This window comes from Erpetoichthys calabaricus, chromosome 4, assembly GCF_900747795.2.
Source record: "Erpetoichthys calabaricus chromosome 4, fErpCal1.3, whole genome shotgun sequence".
Classification (NCBI taxonomy): domain Eukaryota; kingdom Metazoa; phylum Chordata; class Cladistia; order Polypteriformes; family Polypteridae; genus Erpetoichthys; species Erpetoichthys calabaricus.
This window is the reverse complement of record NC_041397.2, coordinates 56753740-56776376: the sequence shown is the minus strand read 5'-3', so window position 1 is coordinate 56776376 and position 22637 is coordinate 56753740. Positions and strand designations below refer to the sequence as shown.

The 22637-nt window shown below is 38.0% G+C and overlaps 2 protein-coding genes across 4 annotated transcripts; one reads left to right on the top strand and one right to left on the bottom strand.

The window, feature by feature from the left end:
* The first annotated feature begins 7379 nt into the window (after nucleotides 1-7379).
* On the top strand, nucleotides 7380-13727 carry gtf3ab (general transcription factor IIIA, b). Its single transcript, XM_028799494.2, has 9 exons — nucleotides 7380-7594; nucleotides 7683-7783; nucleotides 7871-7967; nucleotides 8175-8263; nucleotides 9612-9685; nucleotides 9763-9846; nucleotides 11782-12011; nucleotides 13148-13201; nucleotides 13451-13727. The coding sequence occupies exons 1-9, from the start codon at nucleotides 7412-7414 to the stop codon at nucleotides 13604-13606; spliced, it is 1068 nt and encodes a 355-aa protein (XP_028655327.2). The 5' UTR covers nucleotides 7380-7411; the 3' UTR covers nucleotides 13607-13727.
* Nucleotides 13728-13730: 3 nt separating this feature from the next.
* Nucleotides 13731-22224, bottom strand: mtif3 (mitochondrial translational initiation factor 3). 3 transcript variants are annotated; one of them, XM_028799497.2, is made up of 5 exons: nucleotides 22020-22164; nucleotides 16026-16156; nucleotides 15657-15950; nucleotides 14188-14342; nucleotides 13731-13945 (listed from the first exon to the last, which is right to left on the bottom strand). In XM_028799497.2, exons 2-5 carry the CDS (start codon nucleotides 16153-16155, stop codon nucleotides 13739-13741), a joined length of 786 nt encoding a protein of 261 aa, XP_028655330.1. In that variant the 5' UTR covers nucleotide 16156; nucleotides 22020-22164; the 3' UTR covers nucleotides 13731-13738. The 3 variants fall into 3 exon arrangements, with proteins under 3 accessions (XP_028655330.1, XP_028655329.1, XP_028655328.1); XM_028799496.2 differs by having other exon boundaries at nucleotides 15657-16156; nucleotides 22146-22224; XM_028799495.2 differs by having other exon boundaries at nucleotides 15657-16156.
* Between the last annotated feature and the right edge of the window lie 413 nt (nucleotides 22225-22637).

Sequence of the window (22637 nt, the reverse complement as noted above, 5' to 3'; positions counted from 1 at the left end):
TTTCTCAACCAAAGTACTGAATCGCTTTGTGCATAAGGAGATCATGGGTTTGCATCCTGGGACCTCCCTGTGTGGTAGCACTTTGAGTAGTAAGAAAAGGCCTTTATAAATGTATTGAATTATTATTCATTTTATAAAGTGCCTTTAAAAAGTATCCACCTTCCCCAACAGACTTTTTCCTGTTTTATTGTTTAACAACATTGAGTCACAGTGGATGTAGCCTCCTTAGTGTTGTGTTTACCTGTGGAAAAATTAGACAAAAATGCATGTTTTTCAACAGGAATGTAACATAAAATAAACATACAAATATTAAAACATCAACATAAATGCAGTAGGAAAGGTATGTCTAGTGTCTGATACAGATTTAGTACATGTCCTTCGTGAGACATGTTTTCAGACAGTCACCAATGCATAGCTTGATGTTGCAATTGGGACAGTGGAGATGTGTCCCATTAAGTGCTTTGCTTATAATTTTTTTTCTGTTGAGTATGAGAGGGTAGAATGTTTGTGTCTGATCTGCATGATGAACATGCCCTTTTTGTTTTTGTAGGTTACCAAAGAGCAAGGCTTAGTGATTTCCATATTTCTCTTGACATGAACATCGATAATTCATTATGAACAGAACAAAGCTCTTTCTTGTCCTTCAACTTGATCACAATCACTTCATCTTTTTACCATGCACTTATTGTCACACCACTGTGAACCTTCATGAGACCAAAGTCACCAGACATAACATAGTTTTTTGGTTTTACAGTGCCGAATGCATCAGTTCCACTGTCTGTGTCTACATCTGATGGCCAATTCATATCATCATAACTATCACTCGATGCAAGCAATGGTTCAGTATCAGTTTACTGCCTTTACAGCTTTTCATTTGCCATTGTATTTTTAGTTGAAGGCTCTGCCCCACTCATGAAAATTGATAAGTTAACATATAGTTACCAATAGAAATATTAATGTTTTTTTTTGCAGCATGATGTTATTTCATTAATTAAATGGCAGCAGAATACTGTCCTAAAAGTTATTCAAGCTTAACACTGTTAAGCAGATCATTTCATGTCACTCTGGGTCAGACTCAGGCTTAACTATTTTTAAAGAGAATTGAAGCCTGTGTCATGCACAGGGTTTAATGCCAACAAGGTGAATTAGGCTTTTTTGAAACAAAAATATAGCAAAACATTAGAAACACTGCATTATTCTTATCCTGGCGGAAACCAAAATCCTAGCAAAAACAAACTTCAAGATCTATGGACTTCAAAGAGCACTGAGTGAGATCCTTAACCATTCTTAAAATATATATATATAAAACTAGGGGGCTTCACCCCCTGCTTGCTTTGCTCTCCAACCTCCGTGTTTGGTTTTCCGGACACACTTTTAAGATTTTTTTTCTTTGAATTGTTGCTATTTCATTAGTTTCACTTTTATTTCAGAACTTATGTAAAAACAATATCTGGAATCTTTCGAGTCCAAATATGCTGAATCTTTTAAATGAGGCCAGTGACACATGCGTTTAATGACTTTGTCAGGTTAGAGATAATAACAACTGGAATTCAAAAGACCCCAAAAAAACGTAGGCGTAAAACACATGCAGAGCATGATACAGAATATGAAAGCAGAAAAAAACGAAAGTGTCAAAAAAAAAAGTAAACATCGCATTAGCGCAAAAAAAGAGAAATTATTACTCGGAGAAATAACTAAAAGGCGAATAGAGATCGAATATATGGACACAGGTGATATGTCAGAAGTATGTAAATATTGTAAGGTTTTGAAGTTTAAGTCAGAGAATTTCAAAAACGTGTTTTACCTCACATGCATTTATTGGTTACTTTGCAAAAAAATGATTAACTGCTGATGATGTAGATCGCTTTGTCTGTACTGAAATTCCAAACAGAGAAACCTACCCTGAATTATCTATAACCTGCTCTGCATGTGTTTGGCCCTTTTGTTTTGTAACCTCTTTATGATGTTTTACTTTGTTTTCTACTCTGTCTTTTATTTCTGACCTCGCTTTATCCTGCTTTTTTTTCCAATGACACCTGGTCCGTGGTGATTATTTTCCCTTTTTTGAGTATTAATTTCCATTTGTTTGCGCTACTGCAATCTTTACTTTCTTTTTTTATGCTTTCTAATTTTCCTACTTTCATATTCTTTAACTTTCTCCACATTTGAATTGCGCATGTTTTTTTTTTTTTTTGGAGCCCTTCGAATTGCACTGCTTTCATAATCTGCTCTGCATGTGTATAGCACAAACGTTTGTGAATATCTTTATGAAGTTCTATATTGTCTTTTACTCTGTCTTTTAATTCTGAGCCTGATTGGACGTGCTTTGTTTCAATTCCACTTGTTACGGGCTGATAATTACTTGCCTTATTTTCTGAATTTGCACCTAGATTATTTTTTCTTTTTTCTTTCCAATGCTTTTGAGTCTCTTTTCTCCGCACTGCTTTCTTCTTCAATTACTCATCGACGTTTCATTTATAACGTATTGTCCTTATACGCTTTATATGCACTGAGACCCTGGATCTGTATGTGCTCAAATCCTTCACAAGACTGAATGTTTTGCTGCCCCATTGTCTTATTTGATAGATTGTAAGTAGGGCGTGTCTTGCAAGAATCTCATGTTCTACGTCATTGCTGGAAGGTCCTGGGTCAATCTCTTGGCACAAAAAATCTCTCATGTTTACGGTACCCGCGAGATGCACCATGGCAAGTCTCTTTGGTCTTTAAAATGTCTTCCGAGAAGATCACGTATCGTAGCCTTGCTTTTGCTTTCCAGGATTTTTTTTTATAATAGAGAGAAGAGATGTTACATGCATTTATAAGGCATGCACAGGACACAACAAACATACTTTGTGAACATTAGGGGTCACTGCTGCCCATTTAACCCCAACAGACAAACGCTCAGGACACAAGGAAAAAGCAACAAGAAGTATTTTAATATTCTTCTTCTTAATAACAGTGCCAAAAGCACCTCCACCACTAGTACACAATCAAATAAATAAATACAATAATTTTTGTCTCCTCCACACCTCCCAGCAAGCTCTGTCAAACTCCTCCCAACTGCGGCTCGCTTGCTGGGTCTCCAACAGTTCTTTATATAGTCCTTGACCAGGAAGTGTTCCCGCTCTTCCGTCCCTGTGACTTGCCAGCTCTTCTGGGTCAGATGGAGAATCCCATCTCTTTAATCAGTCTGGAAGTACTGTGGGGCTTCTGTCCTCATGACTTCCAAGCACTTTCGGGCTGCAAGGGAAGCATGACACCCCAGGTCCTTTCACAGCTCCCCCTGGCGGCACCCACAGCACCCAGCAAGGCTGAGAAACCGGACTCCAAGTCCTGGCATCACTACACTCCAGGGGAGCTGCCATCCAGCGTTTTGGGGGAGGCAGTGTCCTGAAAAAGCTGCCTTCCCCCATCCTTCCATCACAGGAGCGTCCCGGCTGGGATCAGCTGCCGGCTGTCCGCCACAACTTTTACAATCCTCCTGGTTCCACAACATTCTTTGTGCCATCAAATGACGAAAGAGCATCAGCTTAGATCCCAAATCACAAAATCCTCAAGATCTTGTCACCTGTCAAGTTATGTACTTCAGATTCTTGTAAATTATATAAAATGAATGAAAAGCTTAACAATGAGTTCTCGCATTACTTCACACAGCAATCAAAACAGGTTCACTTTTAAAAAATATAAAGTGTGTAAACAGAGTTGGGGAACTTCAGGGTTAAGATTGTCATGAATATAATGAAAACGTAATATATTATTAATATTTAAAATAGCATTATGCATCTACAGATAACCAATATTTTCTCTGGCCAAACAGGCCGTATATCTCAAAAACTAGACAGAACACAATTACTATTTTTAGTGGGTGGACTACAATCAAATAGATGATGTTCTGTTCTGTGTATTGTACTGTATTGTATTGACCCCCTTCTTTTTGACACCCACTGCATGCCTCACCTACCTGGAAAGGAATCTCTCTCTGAACTGCCTTTCCCAAGGTTTCTTCCATTTTTTCCCTACAAGGGTTTTTTTTTGGGAGTTTTTCCTTGTCTTCTTAGAGGGTCAAGGCTGGGGGGCTGCCAAGAGGCAGGGTCTGTTAAAGCCCATTGCGGCACTTCTTGTGTGATTTTGGGTTATACAAAAAATAAATTGTATTGTATGATGTGACACCCAAAAAAGTCAGCTTTTTACATCTTGCCACACCAGAGGTATACATCCCTTAAACTTGTAAAAATTTGATTTTTCTCAAATGTGGAGGGATAGGAACCCATGAAGAAGTTTTGTTTATGCTTTAATGTAACAAAGTCTCTATAGTGTGAGTAACAACTTTGGTTACCTTTTCCATGCTGGTTAAAAAAAAGAATCACAAAAAAAGTGAAAATCAGTACCCGATCATCAATTTTAAAGAGCTATAAATTAAAGAACAACATGACTGATTTCAGAGTATTTTATGCTGATAGACTTTTTTTTGAATCATTAAAATATAATTTTTGATTCAAGAGATATTTGACCTCTTACAAAGTCTTCCAAATGCTAAATATTGTGATGGTCACCATCTTTGAAACAGGCTAGTAGGGAGCAGGGGAGAGAAAAGATCTGTAAAAATTACTTTTGCCCATCTCTCTACCATACACATAAATTAACAAAGTTTCACATTTTTGACAACTATACAGCAACAGCTTTTTTAAAAAAATAGGGTGAATGTTAATTAAATGACACCAAAGGCATACATATCATACTTTTATTAAATTCACACAAAATAACTGAAGTCTAAAATTTTCATTAAGATCTGGTTTGACTGCATCTGCAACAAGTAGCTAAGGGTGTGAAATACAGTGCATAGAAATGGCAGGTGGGGCAAAGCTCTTCAATATGATCCGTGATCACTTGCTGACCTACCAGCGATCAGAGCAGTCTGGTTTTACACATAAGAAGTCTACCATCAGCCTCAGCCTGGCACTGAGGGTTTTCATCGAGAGCAAACATGAATATTGGCAGTTTCTTTGCAGCTTTGGCAATTATTGTAAAGCGTTTGACTCAGTTGATCGAGTTGCCCTGTGGGACAGACTGAGACTTTACGGGATCCCCCCCGAATTTTCTGGATGTTGTGCCTGGCCTGTACACTGGTACTGTGACTCCTGCACTGTGAGTTCTGTACAGATCTGAGGCACAACCTCTGCATTTTTCCCAGTTGATTCTGGAGTTTGTCAGGGGTGTGCTCTTGCTCCTACCTTGTTTAACGCTTTAGTGAATGTGTTGAGAGAGAGTGTCAACAGCGTCGTGACGTTTACTTACTTACCTTAGCAGTGACATTCATGTCTCTAATGACTCTTCCTATTAAATTAGTAGATGGATTGGGAGAGCATGGGGGGTCATAAAGTTGCTGGAAAAAGGTGTGCGGCTCTCCCAATATCTCTGCAAAAGGACAAAGGGGTACGTCTTTAGAGTCCTGGTGCTTCCTGTTTTCCAATATGGTCGCAAGACATGGACACTATCCAGTGACTTTAGATGAAGACTACACTCTTGTGGTACTTGTCTCCTTGGGTAACTCTGGTTTGACTTTTTGTCGAATGAGCAGTTGCTCACAGAGTCCAGAATGAGGCACATTACCTGTAGTAACTGAGCATCAATTATGGCACTATGTCCATGTGCCACGATTCCCTTAGGGCAGGGGTAGGCAACGTCGGTCCTGGTGAGCCGCAGTGGCTACAGGTTTTTATTCAACCCAATTGCTTAATTAGAAACCAATCATTGCCAATCTCAGACCTTATTTAATTTTATGGCTTGTTAGTCTGTGCAATGTAAGGCTCTTATATCGTAGATTTTTTTCCTTTCCAAGGATATCATCCAAATGATATGAAGCCTAAAACAGATCATTTTCAGTCTGTCACATTTTTCTATTAAGTGTTTTATTAAATCAAACAGTGCATGATGAACACACACAGATGTAATTGGAAAAAAGCTAGCTGGAGAACTGCTGGCTGCTTTGTCTTTTACATCTTATTGCTAATAAGGAGCAATTAAAACACTGAATGCAGCAGTTTAAGATTGAAATAAGCAATTAAGGTTGGAGAACCTTAACAAGCGAGACCACTAAAATGAAGCATCAAAATGTCACTTAAGCAATATGTGCTTCATCAGCAATAATTGAGTTCTCGTTAAGGAACTGGTTTGGAACAAAAACCTGCACATACTGCGGCTCACCAGGACCGACGTTGCCTGCCCCTGCCTTAGGGTGATCTGGCTCACAGGATCCTCATTGTTGAGGATTCAAGCAGCTGGAACAGGAAAAAGGGATGCCCACGCAACACCAGGCTGCGGCAGATAGATGGTCATTTCCGGAGGGCGGGACTGGACTTTGTGTCTGCCGGGGGTTGCCAACCTGGATCCTGAACTGTTTCATCATGTGGTGGACGTGGCAACACTGCTGTACCAACCTGACCTAACTGTTTTTTCATACTGCCACACAAAATAAACTTAAATAGACAAGTAAATGTAATACTTTGTAAAACAATTCAAATCAATACAATAACAAAGTCCAGAGGTCAAGATAATTTAACAATAAATAATCGGAAATTAAACAATTTTAAAAGCCTATATGAAAAAAAAACGAATGTACATAGATTCTCAGATGTTCAATATAGTGGGTGAGCTCCCATTAAGTAAATTAACTGGAAAGGTTAAGAGAACTTTCAACAACCTTAATTTAAAATAACTCCCTCAAAAGAACAATGACTAAATTTAAACCTCATGCTAAAAGAGCGAAATAACCTAAAAACACAGTATGCCACTTGCCAAGCATTCTCTTTCGACGAACATGCTTTTTTTCTCACCAATAAGCGTACGAATAACACACGCGAATGAGTTAAACTCACCAATAAACAATAAGCGCCTTCAGCTGTCAGATGAGCTTCCTGGAACATTGGAAAGCGTGTAAAGTAGAGGGGTGTTCAAATATGTAGCTAATATTTTATGCTGGTTTATTAGATAGCAGTAAAATGAAGAAAAGTGTAACATGATATTTTAAAATATATATATTATCTCAATAGAGAAAAATAAAAATGCATTAAACTTTCCTACAGGTAAAGCAACATAAAATACAATCTTTCCTATTCGAATCATAATGTAGTTGCCCAATGAATTTGTGGGTAAGTAACATTGGAAAATCCTTTGAGGGGGTAATGTTTTAAGTAAAGAACAATCTACATTATTCTTACTAGTCTTTAATTTTCAGTATTTCACCATTCTTTTTTATATAAAAAATTTAAATATATGCTCGACTTTTTACATAAATAAAATGTCTTTTTATTTGGTATTAAGAAGTGTTTTCGTATTCGTCCTTCCCTTCGCTTGCATCCCCAAGAGTTGGTCTTGTCCGCTTCGGAGGATATACAGTAGACACGTGGGAAGAATGATGGTGGGAGAAAGTTTGATGTTTTACGAACGAAATATTTATGTATTGCCTTTACCTGTTACTGAAATGGGTGAGAAGTGCGTTTCTGACAAAATGTATTTTTGCTCCTTTGAAGGGTGTAATGCAACGTTTAATAAAAATTGGAAGTTGGAAGCACACATCTGCAAGCACACCGGCCTGGTAAGACTATTGGACACTTCCTAGCGTGCTCCTGACTCGCACGCTGTCTGAATACTGTATTTTAAAAGAAAACTGTTTGCGTTTCCAGAGACCCTTTGTGTGCCAGTATGAAGGCTGCACCAAGAGCTTCACCAGGAACTTTCATCTCATAAGACATCAGCTAACGCACACCGGCGAGAAACCATTCCGGTAAGTTTTGTCAAAATTCCGCAGTATTTCAGTGCACGGAAGTTCAAGCTTGTTGTAAAACCGCTCACTTTAGCGATTGCTTTGCAGATGTACGTCGGAGGGGTGCACTCAAGCCTTTAGTACCAATTCGAATCTCAAGAAACACATTGCACGTAAACATGAGAACCAAGGACCACAGTATACCGCAAGTATTACTTTATAAAGCTGGGACTAATAGTCATTGCGAACGTGTCGGCCTGCTTACTAGAGATTTAAAGATAACCCGATAGTTATGTGTGCATGTTGCATCCCTGCTCTTTACCATTGTTTTTGGGGTAGTTAGTGAATCTTCTAAAGTTGGCACACATTTTCTTTATCTTGAGGCTCACGTCGTTGTTTGTTTGTTTCTCAGTGTGCGCATGAAGGATGTGGAAAAGTCTTTAAGAAGAACAGTCAACTTAAAGCCCATGAATATGAGCATACCAATATTTTGCCGTACAAGTAAGTAGGATAACGCTGGCGGGTGTGCATTACTGCCCTGTCTGTGTTTTATCAGTCTCTTACGTTTTCATTGATTCTCTGCACTTAATGGAATAGCTGCATACCTTTTTAAGTCATGTATGTAATGGAAATATATGCGAGTGTGATGTAATTTATAATTAGTGAGGAAAGCCTGCTTGTCACCCTCTGTGCTTACTGGCAGCAAATCATCCTGACACATCTCTTGTCCACATAGCACTACGGATGACAGTGAAGCTGGCACATATTACTGGTACACAACTCTTCTTGTTCAGGATGTGTATATCACAGTCTATATTACATATGCTGATTTGATCAAATGCAGTACTTAATGCTTCAAACTTTGGGTTTTTTCAAGTTCAAATCTTTCTACTGATACTGTCACCTGGGCAAGGCACTTCACCTGCTTGCACTTCATTAAGTAAATCACAGCTGGTTACATTTCCTTTTATCTCTCAAATGTTGCAAGTCGCCTTGGATGAAGGCATCCGCCAAATAATGGTGATAAACAAGGCTACTGTTCTTGTTGTTCTCGTTCTTCTCCTCATAGTACTTACACCAGACTTGGAGGGAGTGTTTCACCTTAATGTAATATTACACCCTCCCCCTTTTTTACGTTGTATTTTTAAAATGTGTTACTTAATCCATGTAGTTTGTAGTGTTGACTGTAAAAAAACATCTCATGTTTTCGTGCAGCACAGAGAAAGTTTCTGATAAGAGTGTGTTTATGGACACAAATGCTGAATAGCAAACAATAATAAAAATGTTTTGGGGGGGGGGGGGGCTTAAAATACTTGTGGCAAAATTTGTGTACTGTCTCATGAATACTGTGTATGCTTACAAAGTCCAAAACATGTATTTGTAGTAAAATATGATGAATATCTGAGCGCATGATTGGACTTGTAATGTATAACGGCAAGGTTGTCAAATTTTGGCTGTTAATTCAACATCTTTAAATTCTATGTATTTTTATTTTTAGCAGTTTTGTAATATTTTAAGATGAACTAGGTACCAATGTGTGTAACATTGCTAAATGGGTTTAACCTTGCCAGAGCCTCTCTCCTCTTTATACTTGATTACCATCCAGAGCAAAGATTATCACATACTCCTAAATATGCAAATTTAGTTGATAATACCTTCCAAGTTTAACATTTTTATTTCTAGGAAAGTATACTGATGCAAGTATTTCCAAAAAAGTATATGATTAATTCCGCTGATTTTCATAAAGAGAACTGAAAACTTGGCAATTTTTTTTTTTATGTGCAGTTAGAATTTGTGTGCGTAAATCCCCCCCCCCCCCCAAAAATTTAACTGTAAAACTTTCACCTAGGTGTAACTCTGACGGCTGTGAGAAAAATTTTGCTTCACTCAGCAGATTGAAAAGGCATGAAAAAGTACACAAAGGTATAACACAATTTGCAAATTGATCTAATGTAGTTCTAAACACTTGAACAATTTTAACAATTTACTTCATTGCATAGGTTATGCCTGTGAGAAAGAAGATTGCGAGTTTGTCGGTAAAACCTGGACAGAATTCCTCAAACACAGAAATGGCAGCCATCAAGGTAACTTCTTTCTTTCTTTCAGAAAATTCTGTAACTTAAGACCTGCCAATAAAGAGTGTGTGGTGTGGTTTTTTTTTTTTTTTTTTTTCTCTTCCCCCTTCGAATAAATGGTGAACTACATCAGCTGTAGTTTTTAATGGTACTCGATGAATCTTGATGGATTGCAACAAACTCATAACTTTTCAATGATGTGCATATTTAATGTAACTTAAGGGTTGGAGGGACTGTGGGTGTTAACTTGGACCTCACTAACTCTGTAGCATATTAAAAGATGGGAGGGTTGTGCTGTGGAGTCTACATCAAATCGCGATGTTCGCCAGTGAAACCATCGTGTTGAACCTTCCCCCATGATTCTACCATGAGGCGAGAGTGGGAGTTGGCGGCAGGTTGGAACTAATATTTATTTTTGGTATTGTAAATTCAGAACTGCTGGTACTGTACCATTTTAAAGATTGGGTTTTTTGGTATTTAAAATGTGAATGCTTACATTAGGTACAATCCTAATCAGTGTATCTTAAACTGGGCGAAAAAAAAAAAAAACATGCTTGATCTCATCCTGTCCAGTCAACCACTCCATCTTAAAAACAATACCATAATAAAAAAAAAAACCAGTAAGATAATACAATATCACTACTTATGTAAAAGTAGTAAACCAAATGACACTGCATGCTCATAACAATTTGTATTTCTTCTGCAAAATCTAATAACTATGCACACTTGTCTGCAATGGTGTATTATCTAAAGCAGAGGTCTCCAACTCCAGTCCTGGAGGACCACCGTGGCTACAGGTTTTCATTCTAACTTTTTTTTTTTTTTTTTTTGAGTTCCCTGTTTGTGCTGCTAATTAACTTCATGTGAATTTATTTTAATTGCTTTGATTTATTCGCCTTAATTTCTTCATTGTTCCTCTGAATTGCTTCATTTCTTTCCTTAAATGGTACCCAAACAGAAATGAAATGTGAAGTGAGGGAGCCAACAGAAAACCAACTAAGTCCAGGACTCCAGCTCCAACCAATTTTACTCCAACCAGCTGCTTAATGAGGTGCCGATTCTTGTTAATTAAATCCGTCCTTCAATTCTGTGACTTGTTGCTGCTCTCGTGGTGCATTAGCAGACATTTTCAAAATTGTTGATTTTCTCTTTTCTAAGAGCACTGGTAAAATGTTTTGGGGACCTGAGCAGATCAACATTCCTGAGACTTTCATCTTTATTTTCAGATATTGTGTGGTGGACACCAGTTGTTTTGGCTCATTTTGTATCATTGTTTGGCTGATAAGTAAGGAAAGAAGCAATTAAGGAGTCTGAGTCTTCAAGAGCAAGTCAATTAATTCAAAAAAAGCTAATTAAGAAAAAAAACCGGTCACTCATTAGGGGTTAGAATGAAAACCTGCAGCCACGGTGGAGTTGGCTACCCCTGATCTAAAGTATGGCCACTTCAAACACAATTGCAATTTTTTTTTTTTTTTCCCATATTTTGGTTAGAGTGGGATCCAAGAGACACGGTAATCTTCATTTTAAAAGTCATAAAACCATATACTATTATGGAATTAAAATATTAAAGCAGTGGTTGCTTTATCCAGGGTTATTCACTGAGTGTTAGTTAGGGCAACACCAAACAGTCAGTGAATGTTAGACAACATATGGACATATGCAAATTGGATTTACTTAGATGTGAAGTTGATTTAGCAATATTAGAATTAATAATTGGATCCACAGTGCTGTAGTGTGTGTGTGTGTGTGTGTGTGTGGTGTTTTTAAGTCCTGGTGGGGGTGTGTGGTGTGTTAAGACATACCGTAATGTTCTGGTATAACTGGGTTAACTAAGAAGGAGCTCTATGGCCCAGGAGTTCTGTAAAACATTTGCATCGTTCTTTAATGTTGATAACCTGAGGGTTTCTCTCTTCTCTCTTTACACCAACCCCGGGTCTTCTGAAGAATTAATTCAATGTAAGCAATGTCCAAAGACATTTAAGAAGCTGTGGTTCCTTGAGCAGCACCAGAAAATTCACTTGGAAGAGAGACTTGTATTCAGGTGTCCAAAAGCTGACTGTGACCGTACATACACCACTCACTTTAATCTGCAAAGTCACATTCTCACTTTCCATGAAGAGCAGCGACCCTTCAAATGTGAACATCCTGGATGTGAAAAAACTTTTGCAATGAAAGTAAGCCTGCCTTTTTATGTATGAATGTATATATTAGAAGGTTATTGTTTTGCCTGTATAATCAGAGTGTAGGCCTATTTCTAATGAATAACTTTCCTTTTTCAACATGTTTTGCCATATTAGAGTGCTTTTCTTGAAGTTGCTTTTGAAATGTTAGCTAAACTGACAGAGGGCTTGGTTTTTAAACAGTACTTTTATTTTTAAGTCCATTCTTTAGCTACAAGTGAATGAGTGTAAAGTGCTTTACTAAATAGAATAAAGACATTTGCAAAAATCAAAAATGAAGCAAGAATTAATTTCTTCAGGATATTTACTATAATCCTTCCTTTCAGTGTACAAACCCTCTTTGACATTTCCCAGTTCCTAGAACCAGCTAATCAGAATGTTCTCAATAAGGTTTTGTCACCGTTCAGGTCACTCATTTGCTTCTGCCTGTTTCGATAAGGCGAACAAAAGTGCAGTGGAGGTATTACTGCTTGGAGCACAGTTCAATTTGGCTGTATTTGGATTAGTTTCAGTTTAATGGCTCTTGCTTTATTGGACTTGGGATGCAGTGGATGAGATCTTTTAATTTGAATTTTGACCCAGGGTTAACAAACCCCCAATATTGGTCCCTTTCATTTTATATAATTCAAGTACAACACCTTCTTTAGCATTATTATCTAAATAAAAAAGCCTGGTCCTAGTTCTAAGTTCTTCCAAATAATAGAGCTTTTAATGGCTGTCAATATGACACCAAGAAAATGTAATTCATATACCAAAGAAACTATTTAAAGACCAACACAGGTAAACATTTTTTAAAATCTTTACAGATGATAAATATGTAGTGGCAAAATATAGCTACATTAAAAAGAAAACCATTCTCTATTTGCTTTTAACAAACTAGGACTGAATGATGAGACTGAGCTATCAGTACAGCTGGAAATTTAAACTTGGAATTAAATTCTGTCTTGTGTTTTTAGCTTTAATTAATGGTACTTATCTTTTATTTGCCAATTCTTGAACTTGTTCTCTAAGCACTAAACTACTCAAAATTGAAGTTATTTAAAAATGAATCTGAGCTATGAAGCATGAATACAAGATTTGCTCTATCTTGACTACTTTTTTTTTTTTTCCCCCCTTCTCTCTCTCCTTAGCAAAGTCTGGAAAGGCACCTTGTTAAACATGATCCTGAAAAGCAAAAACTTAAGGTAAGAGGATTAGTTTGTGCAAGCAAAGTAATTCAGATTTCAGACCACTGATATTTCACCAGCTAGCACTGTGGTGCTAGTAATGTTTGTTTAAATCTTTTAAATTCACCATTTTAAATAAGGAATTTGTATGCTAGTCTTAAACTACATCTTAAGTTCAGAATCTGTTGCATTGTATTTCAGTTTAATGTTCGTACTGGGAAATTTTTCAACTTTTTTTTTTTTTTGCTGTCTTTTAAACATGTAAAGAAACGCACTCGTCCCAAACGAAGTCTGGCCTCTCGCCTAAGTGGATTCAGGCCACCCAAAAATAAAGATGCAAGCACATGTGAACCACTGCCTGGTGATCTAAAGGAAATGGTAGAAAAAAACGGGATTGACAATCAAGTGCAGCCCATAATCTAGTTTGCAAAAGGCAACATGTTATGCTTAGGTGCAACAGGATAATGTTTCTCATATATATATATATATATATATATATATATAAAATATACACACACTATTAATAAATCTCACAGCAAATGAACGTAATTGTCCTTAGTTTTTATTGTTCTGGCTGTCTTGGGGACAGATCTCATTTCCTTGTGTGTTCTTTTTGTCTTGTTTCTTCAACTCATTTAGCTCCTTTTCTGACAAGTGCCTCAGAATGCACATCATTGCTTTTCCCTCTCTTATCACCTTTGGTTTTGATACAAATGTAGCTATGTTAGGAATGCTTTGGACAATACCTTCAAGCAGAATTTCCTTGATGGGGGGGTTTGGGGGGGAGAGAGAGAAACAGAAAAATAGATTAAGAATAAAGAACCTTTTCCAAGAGCTTTCCCAAATTCAGGCCGCTGCTACAACACAAGGTTTTACATAATTTGCAGTCTAGAATTCTTAGATAGAAACCTATTAGTATAACATACAAATGTTAAAGCTAAATGTGGGCAAACAGCCTTGTCTTATCACTAAAAAGGTCTGAGGTTAACTTTTTAATAACTTACCATTTTCTCTACGTCTGTAGAAGCAGATTTCCCTCTCACAGTTATTCGAACATGGTGCTTTTTTTCAAGCCACTGCTTCATTTGTTTTGTTTTTATTTCCAAGTCATGGTTTGCAATATCTGATGAAAACCCCAACTCCTTTACTTGAGTTATACCTACATTAAGTGGGGGAAGATTTAGGTTTTGAAGTTAGGAATATTTTTCTATTTGTTTATGAACCTTTGCCAAATTTGAATGCACAATAAGTCCACTTTTCAATTAAGCAACTAGCTATACATACTCCTTACTGGATCTTTAAGACACATACAGTAGAACATCAGATGCAATCAAAAGCAATATGAAATTCAGATATTTTTGTATTTTTCCCATTAAATTACCTATGTCCTTCTAGGGTATACTGTTAAATTTAAAGTGTCCATCATGTGAAAAAGTCTACTCCATGAAATTTTAATATGTGGACATATCAAGATTTAATCATCATTTAAGCAATATCTATAACAAGGATGTCACATTTACATTTATGTAGTCCACTGTATAATTTAAAGATCAATGCAAAGGTCACAAGTGCACTCCTACATTAATCACTACCATAAAATACCTCAAATTATAATTGGGTGCAAATGATTAGAACATTAGAGAGGATTTTAGGAACCTGAACTATTTTAAACCTCATACATTTAGTTAACACCATGTCTAGATCAAAAGCATTCTCTGGAGTCTTCAGAAGCAAGGTGATAATGTGAGACCATCTGGCAGAAGACAGAAGCTCCGGTGAGTGTGAATCTTGCAACATGGCAGTGACTCTAAGCATAACATTCAATCCACCAATGACCTGCTGAAACAAAAGCAATGGAAGGCTCTGAAATGGCCACGTCAATGCCTGGATCTGATTCCCATTGAGATGTTGTGGGGGGGGCACAGCAGAAAGGGAGTGGGAAAATCTTTCTCCCAGCTAATGTCAGAGACTATAACCTATAAGAAATGTTTATTTGAGGTTCTTTCTACCAGTGGGGGCAATACCACCTATTAGGGCCAAGGGTGTATTTACTTTTTCCATAGACTTGTAGCAAATGGTGTGTGTTTTTTTTTTTTTTTTTGTGTTTAATACCGGTAAATTATTGTAAAGTCAAATTTTCATAAACCAATACGTCACCTTTACATTGATTGATTAAATAAAGATCAAATCTTTATGTACATACTTTTTCAAATCCCTGTATAGTGACTGTTAACGTTTGTAGAGAAATTGCAGGTAACTGGAACGATTTATGTAAAGTACACAGCAAATCAATCTTGTTGCTTTCAGCTTTAAAATGTGCATTTTTTTATTTTTGCTTCTATGGACTTGTCTGACTATCATCAAACAGTGTAGGGTAATAATACATTTTTAAAATCTCCTGTTGGGGTGCACAGAAACCTAACCTGAAGCCTGATTTCACGGAGTTCCAAAAGTAAATGAAACTTGCACTTACCAGTCTTTGCTTTCTCCTTTTCTCTAAGTTTTAATTGCTCTTCATAAATCTGTTTTCCAGTCATCAAGCGGTAGACTGGCGGGTCAGTAGTATCCTTTAGCAGCACCAGTTTTAATCCACTTTCATCCATAACACGGATGACATCTGCTCTATGCATTTGACCCAAGTTCTCTCCATTTTCATTAAACACCTGGAGAATTCGGTGGGGAATCTTTCTACCCACATTTCCAAATGCCTTTCTTTCTCTGGGGTCTGGTTTCAAGTCGTTAACGTCTTGGTCTTTATTGGTCACATCTGAAAAGTTATTAGTAACTTTAAGTAGTGCCCAAGAGCCTGAAGTTAACCAAGAATTCAATGGAAACACCTCACCAGTGGTTAGTTTCGTTAGTGTATGCAGGTAAGGAGTGCCACAATCTCTTCTGGTGAAATTGCTGACCATGACTCTGGATTCAGGTTTCAGTCCAGTGCAGACTATTCTTCTCAAGCAAACTGTCGCCATACTAAAATAAAGCAAAATGGTTCAGCTTTAACTACTAAGGGGAAACATTTTTCAAAACTAACGTCTTCAAACATTGAGCAGTTTTGGAGATGTCAAGCAATTTTGACTTTAAATACAAAGTCTGAAGCAATATACAGTGTTTGTTTGACCTTTGAAGGATTGACAGTGTTTTAAAGTACATCAGTTCTGCATCTGCCTCCCTTAGCAGTTGACATAAGATTTTAAAAATGTAAATTCCATTTATAATTTATTAAAGCCATTTTTATTTGCATTATACATCTACAAACTACTTAAATGTTTTTGGATGCTTGTCCTGTAAACTGTTTTAACATTTCAATACTACTATTTTCTTTCTAACTAACGTTTAGAGTTTTGCAATGTTACCCCCTAATTAAAATTCAAAGGCAAAATACTTTTATTCAACAGCTAATATGGTTATTTTGTGCAGTCTTACTATACAATTATATCTTGGTAATCAGATATGAAATGACTAAAAATTGAAGTATTTCTAACAGCTGTGCAGCTCAGTTTGAGACAATGGTGCAGCATGGAGGTAAGGTATCACAAGACACTTTGGTCCAATTTGATTCTGGACTTGTGTGCCTTTTTGTTGGGAGTCTGCATGTTTGTTGACTTCTCCATATCAACTTTAAAGGAATGCCATAAAGCTGATATACAGTAACGGTGCACTGCACATTATACACTTGAGCATTTGTAGTTTTCCTACTCTTTCTCTGTACGTTTAGCATTTGTGTGCTCAGAGATTAATGCACTTGCTGCTTCCTGAGCAGCTCTTCTTTTCTCCACCCTTGTGGCCTGCTTTTTCTCTTCTTTCATCAGCATTTTTTCGCATTAAAACTGATTAAGTCAGTGTTTGTGTTACTTAGTACGTTTTCTTTAATTTTTCACTTAAGCTGGCACTTAAGTTTTCAATCTGCCTCAAACATGATTTAAGATTTGAAGAGGTAGGGGAAGTGATGAGAACAGCGCCTGTACGCATGCGCTGCCTGCTGCCGAGAGTTGTTTCTACAATAAAATAAAAAGAGAAATAACCTTGGAGGTCAATCATCACCCTGAAAGTGGATAGTAGACGTCACGTAGTATATATGTACCAAATTTCAGGTTAATAGTTCAAACAGTTTGCGAGCTACAGGTGATTTAAAATCCTGGACAGACAGACAGCCATTGTAGCGTATTATGTAAGAAGAATGGCCCTTTTCGCACTTACACAATTTTTTTATCCAGGGGGAGAGTCATTAATGGGTAAAGTCTCTTCTGTTTAAACTAAACAATTGTAGAAGTGCAAAAGAAGAACTTCTGTAGTTTTCCTCTGCGTTGAAATTCTTAACATAAACATACTTTAGTTTTAATAGTTTTCCCACTGATGAAACATAGTGAAGATAAGAGATTCAAAAAAGATAAAAGACCACATTTTTTATATACCATTGCAGCACTTTAAATATAATGAATACATAAAAGTTTAGGCTCTGCCATAAGTATGATGCGGTGCCATTTTATCTGGAACTCCTCCAGTGTCATACTGACATGGGAATCAGCCTGTGAAAAGGCTAAATGCTTGCCTTGGAGTTAATGTGCATGTGTCCATGCTGACAGAAAACAGCATGGCAGTTTGCTTTTCAATTGAACACTACTATGCGACAGCACCTACTACTGGTTAGTATATACAACTTAACATAAATGCAATGCTATAAAATTACTTTTTTCTATGTAACAATATGAATCGTAAGTTTAAATGCTGTTATGTCTGCATGTTTTATGTCAGGAATAACTTGAATCCAACAAACAAACTTTTGAAAGCTCTGCAACAATAAATGGTCACTAGGAAAACTTAGACCTAATGTGGTTATTTTAGAGGACTGCCTTGATTTTTCTGCATTACAACATACAGACATCTTTCACAATAGAGTGAGTAGTACTAGGGTGTTGTACTGTATTAGGCATTGTGGATTCAATGAGAAGTCAAGCAAAATAACACCTTTTATTGGCTAATTAAAAAGATTACAATATCCAAGCTTTCAGGTTTACATTTTGCCTGAGTTGAAAGCTTGCATATTGTAATCTTTTCAGATGGCCAATAACAGGTGTCATTTTGCTTGACGTCTCATTGCAACGGAGTGAGCTAATGTTGAATGAAAAAAAATAAAATAAAAAAGTCACCTAAAAGTTTTGGCTTAGTAATTAGAATTCCTCCACTGCAATTTTACCATCTTTATCATGTTTTGATGCTTTCATTGTGTGGTGGTGCTTTTTAGTGATACTTCTTACTTTGCAAACAGCAGTTATTGGAAGTAGACACTGAGGTGGAATATGCGGCATCCACTGCTGGCAAACTAACAGGAAGTAGATTTACCCAACAATGCATCACTTCTGAATTTTGAGGTCATGTGAATATGGCCTCTGGGGTTTTTCAAGCAAAGTGAACAAGATGTCATCATCTAACCTAGGAGTTGTTGGAATGCTTTTGGCAAACACACTTCATATGCTCCCAGCTCTTAAAACGACGACAAGCAGAACACACAGTTCGCCAACAGATGATCCAACTGCATCTCCTTCACAACGTGAGCAGCAGAGACGCGAAAATGGCAAAAGGACAGCTGCTGTACAGGCTTTTAAATGATCGACGCGCAGCGCAACAAGCAGAACACGCAGCTCGCCAGCAGCAGCAAGACAGCAGCTGGTCCGACTGCATCTCCTTAGTGTGTGTTCAGCCCCCCCTTCACAACGCGAGCAGAGTTATACGTCCTGCGAGATTTAACCACACCCGGGGCCGGAAATAAAGGACAAATATTGTTTCTACAAACGTTTTAAAGTAAAAGTGAAAATAATGAGTATGTAACAATACCCATGAAAATAATCTCTTTAAATTGTATATCCGGTGAAACAAACCTGGGGGTGGGCGAGCGAAGCTCCCTAGCATGTATATGTAAATCTCATATATATTTCTCTTCTGGTTCGTCCTGCGTCCACTTCAAAACTGGTCCCGCCCACACGCAGCTGACACGGCATTTCTCAATTCCTATTTGTCCTCTTCCATGTCATGCACTATACTGGCCTGCTGAGCGTAATACATCCAACAAGTACTCGAGGTGCTGCCACAACGGTAAAGTAGCTTTACCACCTTTGCGGAAGCCACCTGTGTCTTTACAACAGCTTTTTACACAGCAAACATCAGAAGCTAAAAATTATCGTGAACACATTGGAGAATACAATTCTCTAGCGTTTGCTTCCATGGGTGCACAGATAACTCAACCTCCTGGCCACGGACCATACTGTTTTAAAATACACGGGCAAATTTATCACCAAATCTCTCCACTATACGCTAACACTTCTACCTCTCCAGGATATGGACAGTTGTATGTTTTTGACACGGTGCAAGCTACTGATACAATGCCTCGACATTGCAGCGATTTTCGTCGGAGAAGATGGCGAAATGCCTGCCAAAAGGGACATTTGCATCTATCCCATAGGCAACTCCTGTAAACAGATTTCCATGCTCAATATAAAATTGCGATCCTATGGTTTACCCATTTTTATTCCCCTTACGGAGACATTAGCTGCACAAACATTTACTACATGTTCCTGATAAAGAACCGCCAAGCGAATAAGGCTTACTCAATGCCAGTTTTACGCGTACAGATTAGCAATGAGGAATACATTTAGTATTTTGCAGTCCAGCGGCAAACCATTCCAACAGTACGTCGTAGATGCGTATGTTAAAACAGAGGGCGCGCATCTCAACTATCTCACATTACATCAACAAGATCTGCACGTGGAACAATACAAAGGTCTATCAGACACACTGCAAGCAAATGCTGAAAATAATGTACGTGTAGGCAAAATGATCATGTTACACCATCCACATTTCAGGAAGTCCAAGATACATGCAACAAAACTATCAGGATGCCATGGCCATAGTACATAAATTCGGAAGCCTGATTTATTTGTCACTTTCACATGTAATCCCTGCTTGGCCGGAAATTCTACAAGGACACTGCGTCTTTCAAGAAGTATTCATTTCTTCTTGATTTCTGAATTCCTTTCTCACCATTTTCTGTTCCTATTCTTACACCAGAGCCCTTACCCGGCCGGGACACCCCGAGTATATTAGGACTGGGGGAGTGAGTGTTTTCAAGACCGTTTCTCCCCCGAACTGGCAGAGGACAGCCCCTTTGGCTTGCAGTGGGGCCACAGCTTGCAAGCATGGAAGCTCAACCCTGCTGAGGCCTGTGGCCACCACCAGGGGCCGCCTGCACTTTTACATGGCCCTAGTTGGCAGCACTTCCACCACACCCAGAATTGCTGTTGGAAGAAACTCATTGGCACCTGAAGTCCTTCTGGGTGCCCTATAAAGGGAGGCAGTTACCACCACTCAGGGGCCAGAGTCAGGAGGAAGACGATAAAACACGAGGCGGAAAGACTGGCAGCAAAGAAGGGACTGTGCTTTACTGTGTGGGCTGGATATGTGTAAATAAATTGGGTGTTGTGTGCTGTATGCGCCCTGGGCTTTCACAATTTATTATACACAAATACTGTATATAGATAGAATACAAAGTGGACTGACTGACTGACTCACTCACTCACTCACACAAAAACATGTTTAGTTAAAAAACTGACATATGGCAGGATGGTACATCTAGAACTGTCAGTATCTTGTTATGAAAGGATATTTCAATATATAAATATTTTAGGTAACCCACCCCCCACAAAAAAAGCTAAATACTTTGCCTGAATTGGTGACAATATCTCTCTATTAAAAAAAATATCCTGTCCTGGAAAGCAAAAGCAATGCGACGATACGTGATCTTCTCAGAAGACATTTAAAAGACCCACGAGACAAAAGAGACTTGCCACGGATCGTCTCGCGGGGACCGTAAACATGAGACTTGGTGGCAAGAGATTGTCCCAGGGCTATAGCAAAAAGGACAGCAGCTGTACAAACAAAACATAAGCCTGAGCATACAACTGATGAAAAACACGAAAAGAAATGCTAGAATGTAAGGAGTAAACAACTGAAAATCTTAAACCTCTAATAATCATACCATCCCATCTCTTTTCACATTATTCCTATTGATTACCCGTCTCAATTCAAATAAATACACCTTCTTGTAAAAATGACTTACAACATTTGAGGTACAGTTATTTAATTTCTTTTGTATTTCCAATTGGTGTACACTAAGGTGGTGGGACTTACTCATGATGATGAACCCACAACCTCAGGGTTTGAAGTGTCAGGTCCAAAGCCTTAACAACTGCATTTCGTAATTTCCCGGGCGAAGCCAGGTAACACAGTTAGCCCCGCCTACTGTATGATCCAGTCTAATCACAGCTGGTCACAGTTTGTGTAGGACATTCAAGTTCACCCTTCCACGCGATTTTTCCTCCCTTACTGCAATAGGTGCATGTGTTCCAACAAAATCGTGCATCTGAATTGTCTAACATGGCTGTTATCAGCTATCAGATTTCGGCTCCATTCATGTTGCCAGGAAAGGATCGGACCCTCCCCATCACCTTAAACCTGGAATAAGCAAGTTGCCTGAATAGATCAAACGACACCACTTGTCTTTGCAAAAGTGCAACAAATTCAGATATATTTACATATTTAATTACAAAATAGCATACCCGATGAAGACTGTGAAACTAGCAGCACAAAAGGTAACACGTTTAAACGACACCTAACTTTGTCATTGCCGCCACGGTTTTTCGCCTCTTGGAACTGATGCACATTTAGGAGATTAATTTAAAATTATTTGAATAATTGCCATCGACAGTTTAAAAGTAAAGCAACGAACTGATATTTTCATTTTTAAGTCATTCTCGTCAACGGAAACTAATTAAAAACTTACCTGAATATTATTTGCCTACATAAAAGGATTCAGCACACGCATGCTTTTGTGCGGGAGTATAATGCCAAAATTTTTTTTTTCGGCGCTGAGAAAGTGGGATTCAATATATGTCGTCCAGGGCCTTACCTGTGTAATTACAAGTTCGTCGCATGTGTATGACGTCACGAAGTTGTGTCGCATATCCATCTGCGTAGCTCCAGCATTTACATTGAAGAAACTTTTAATCTCCTTGGTTTGGGGACCCAGTTGTATCAGCGTTTGGTTGGTAACATTTAAAATAACAAAGATGCGGTGCACAATCGAAAGAGTGGAGTTTGGAGCGCGATTAACAACAACAATATTTATTTATATAGCACATTTTCATACAAATAATGTAGCTCAAAGGGCTTTAAACGAGTATAAAACGCGTAACAGGCGCGCTGACAAACAGAATATTAAATCGAAGAGCGGGCGTGGAGTTACCAGCACAGTGATAAAAGTAAATTGCTTTTTGTGTCCACGGCTATTTTTTTTTCCCGGAGCTGGTGGCCAAAAGACTGCGACACGCGAAACACTTTGGGTCGCGACCCGGTAGTTGAGAAATACTGGGTTATGACAATTAAATTAAGTGTTGATTTA

What these genes read in the sequence shown, in the direction of transcription:
- mtif3 (XM_028799496.2), bottom strand. Translation starts at nt 16,155, where the DNA reads ATGGCGACAGTTTGCTTGAGAAGAATAGTCTGCACTGGACTGAAACCT. An exon ending in AAAGGAGAAAGCAAAGACTG is followed by an intron (nt 14,343 to 15,656) that starts GTAAGTGCAAGT and finishes CACTTAATGTAG; the next exon opens with GTATAACTCAAGTAAAGGAG. An exon ending in CTACAGACGTAGAGAAAATG is followed by an intron (nt 13,946 to 14,187) that starts GTAAGTTATTAA and finishes CCCCCCATCAAG; the next exon opens with GAAATTCTGCTTGAAGGTAT.
- gtf3ab (XM_028799494.2), top strand. Translation starts at nt 7,412, where the DNA reads ATGATGGTGGGAGAAAGTTTGATGTTTTACGAACGAAATATTTATGTA. An exon ending in ACCGGCGAGAAACCATTCCG is followed by an intron (nt 7,784 to 7,870) that starts GTAAGTTTTGTC and finishes ATTGCTTTGCAG; the next exon opens with ATGTACGTCGGAGGGGTGCA. An exon ending in AAAAAACTTTTGCAATGAAA is followed by an intron (nt 12,012 to 13,147) that starts GTAAGCCTGCCT and finishes CTCTCTCCTTAG; the next exon opens with CAAAGTCTGGAAAGGCACCT.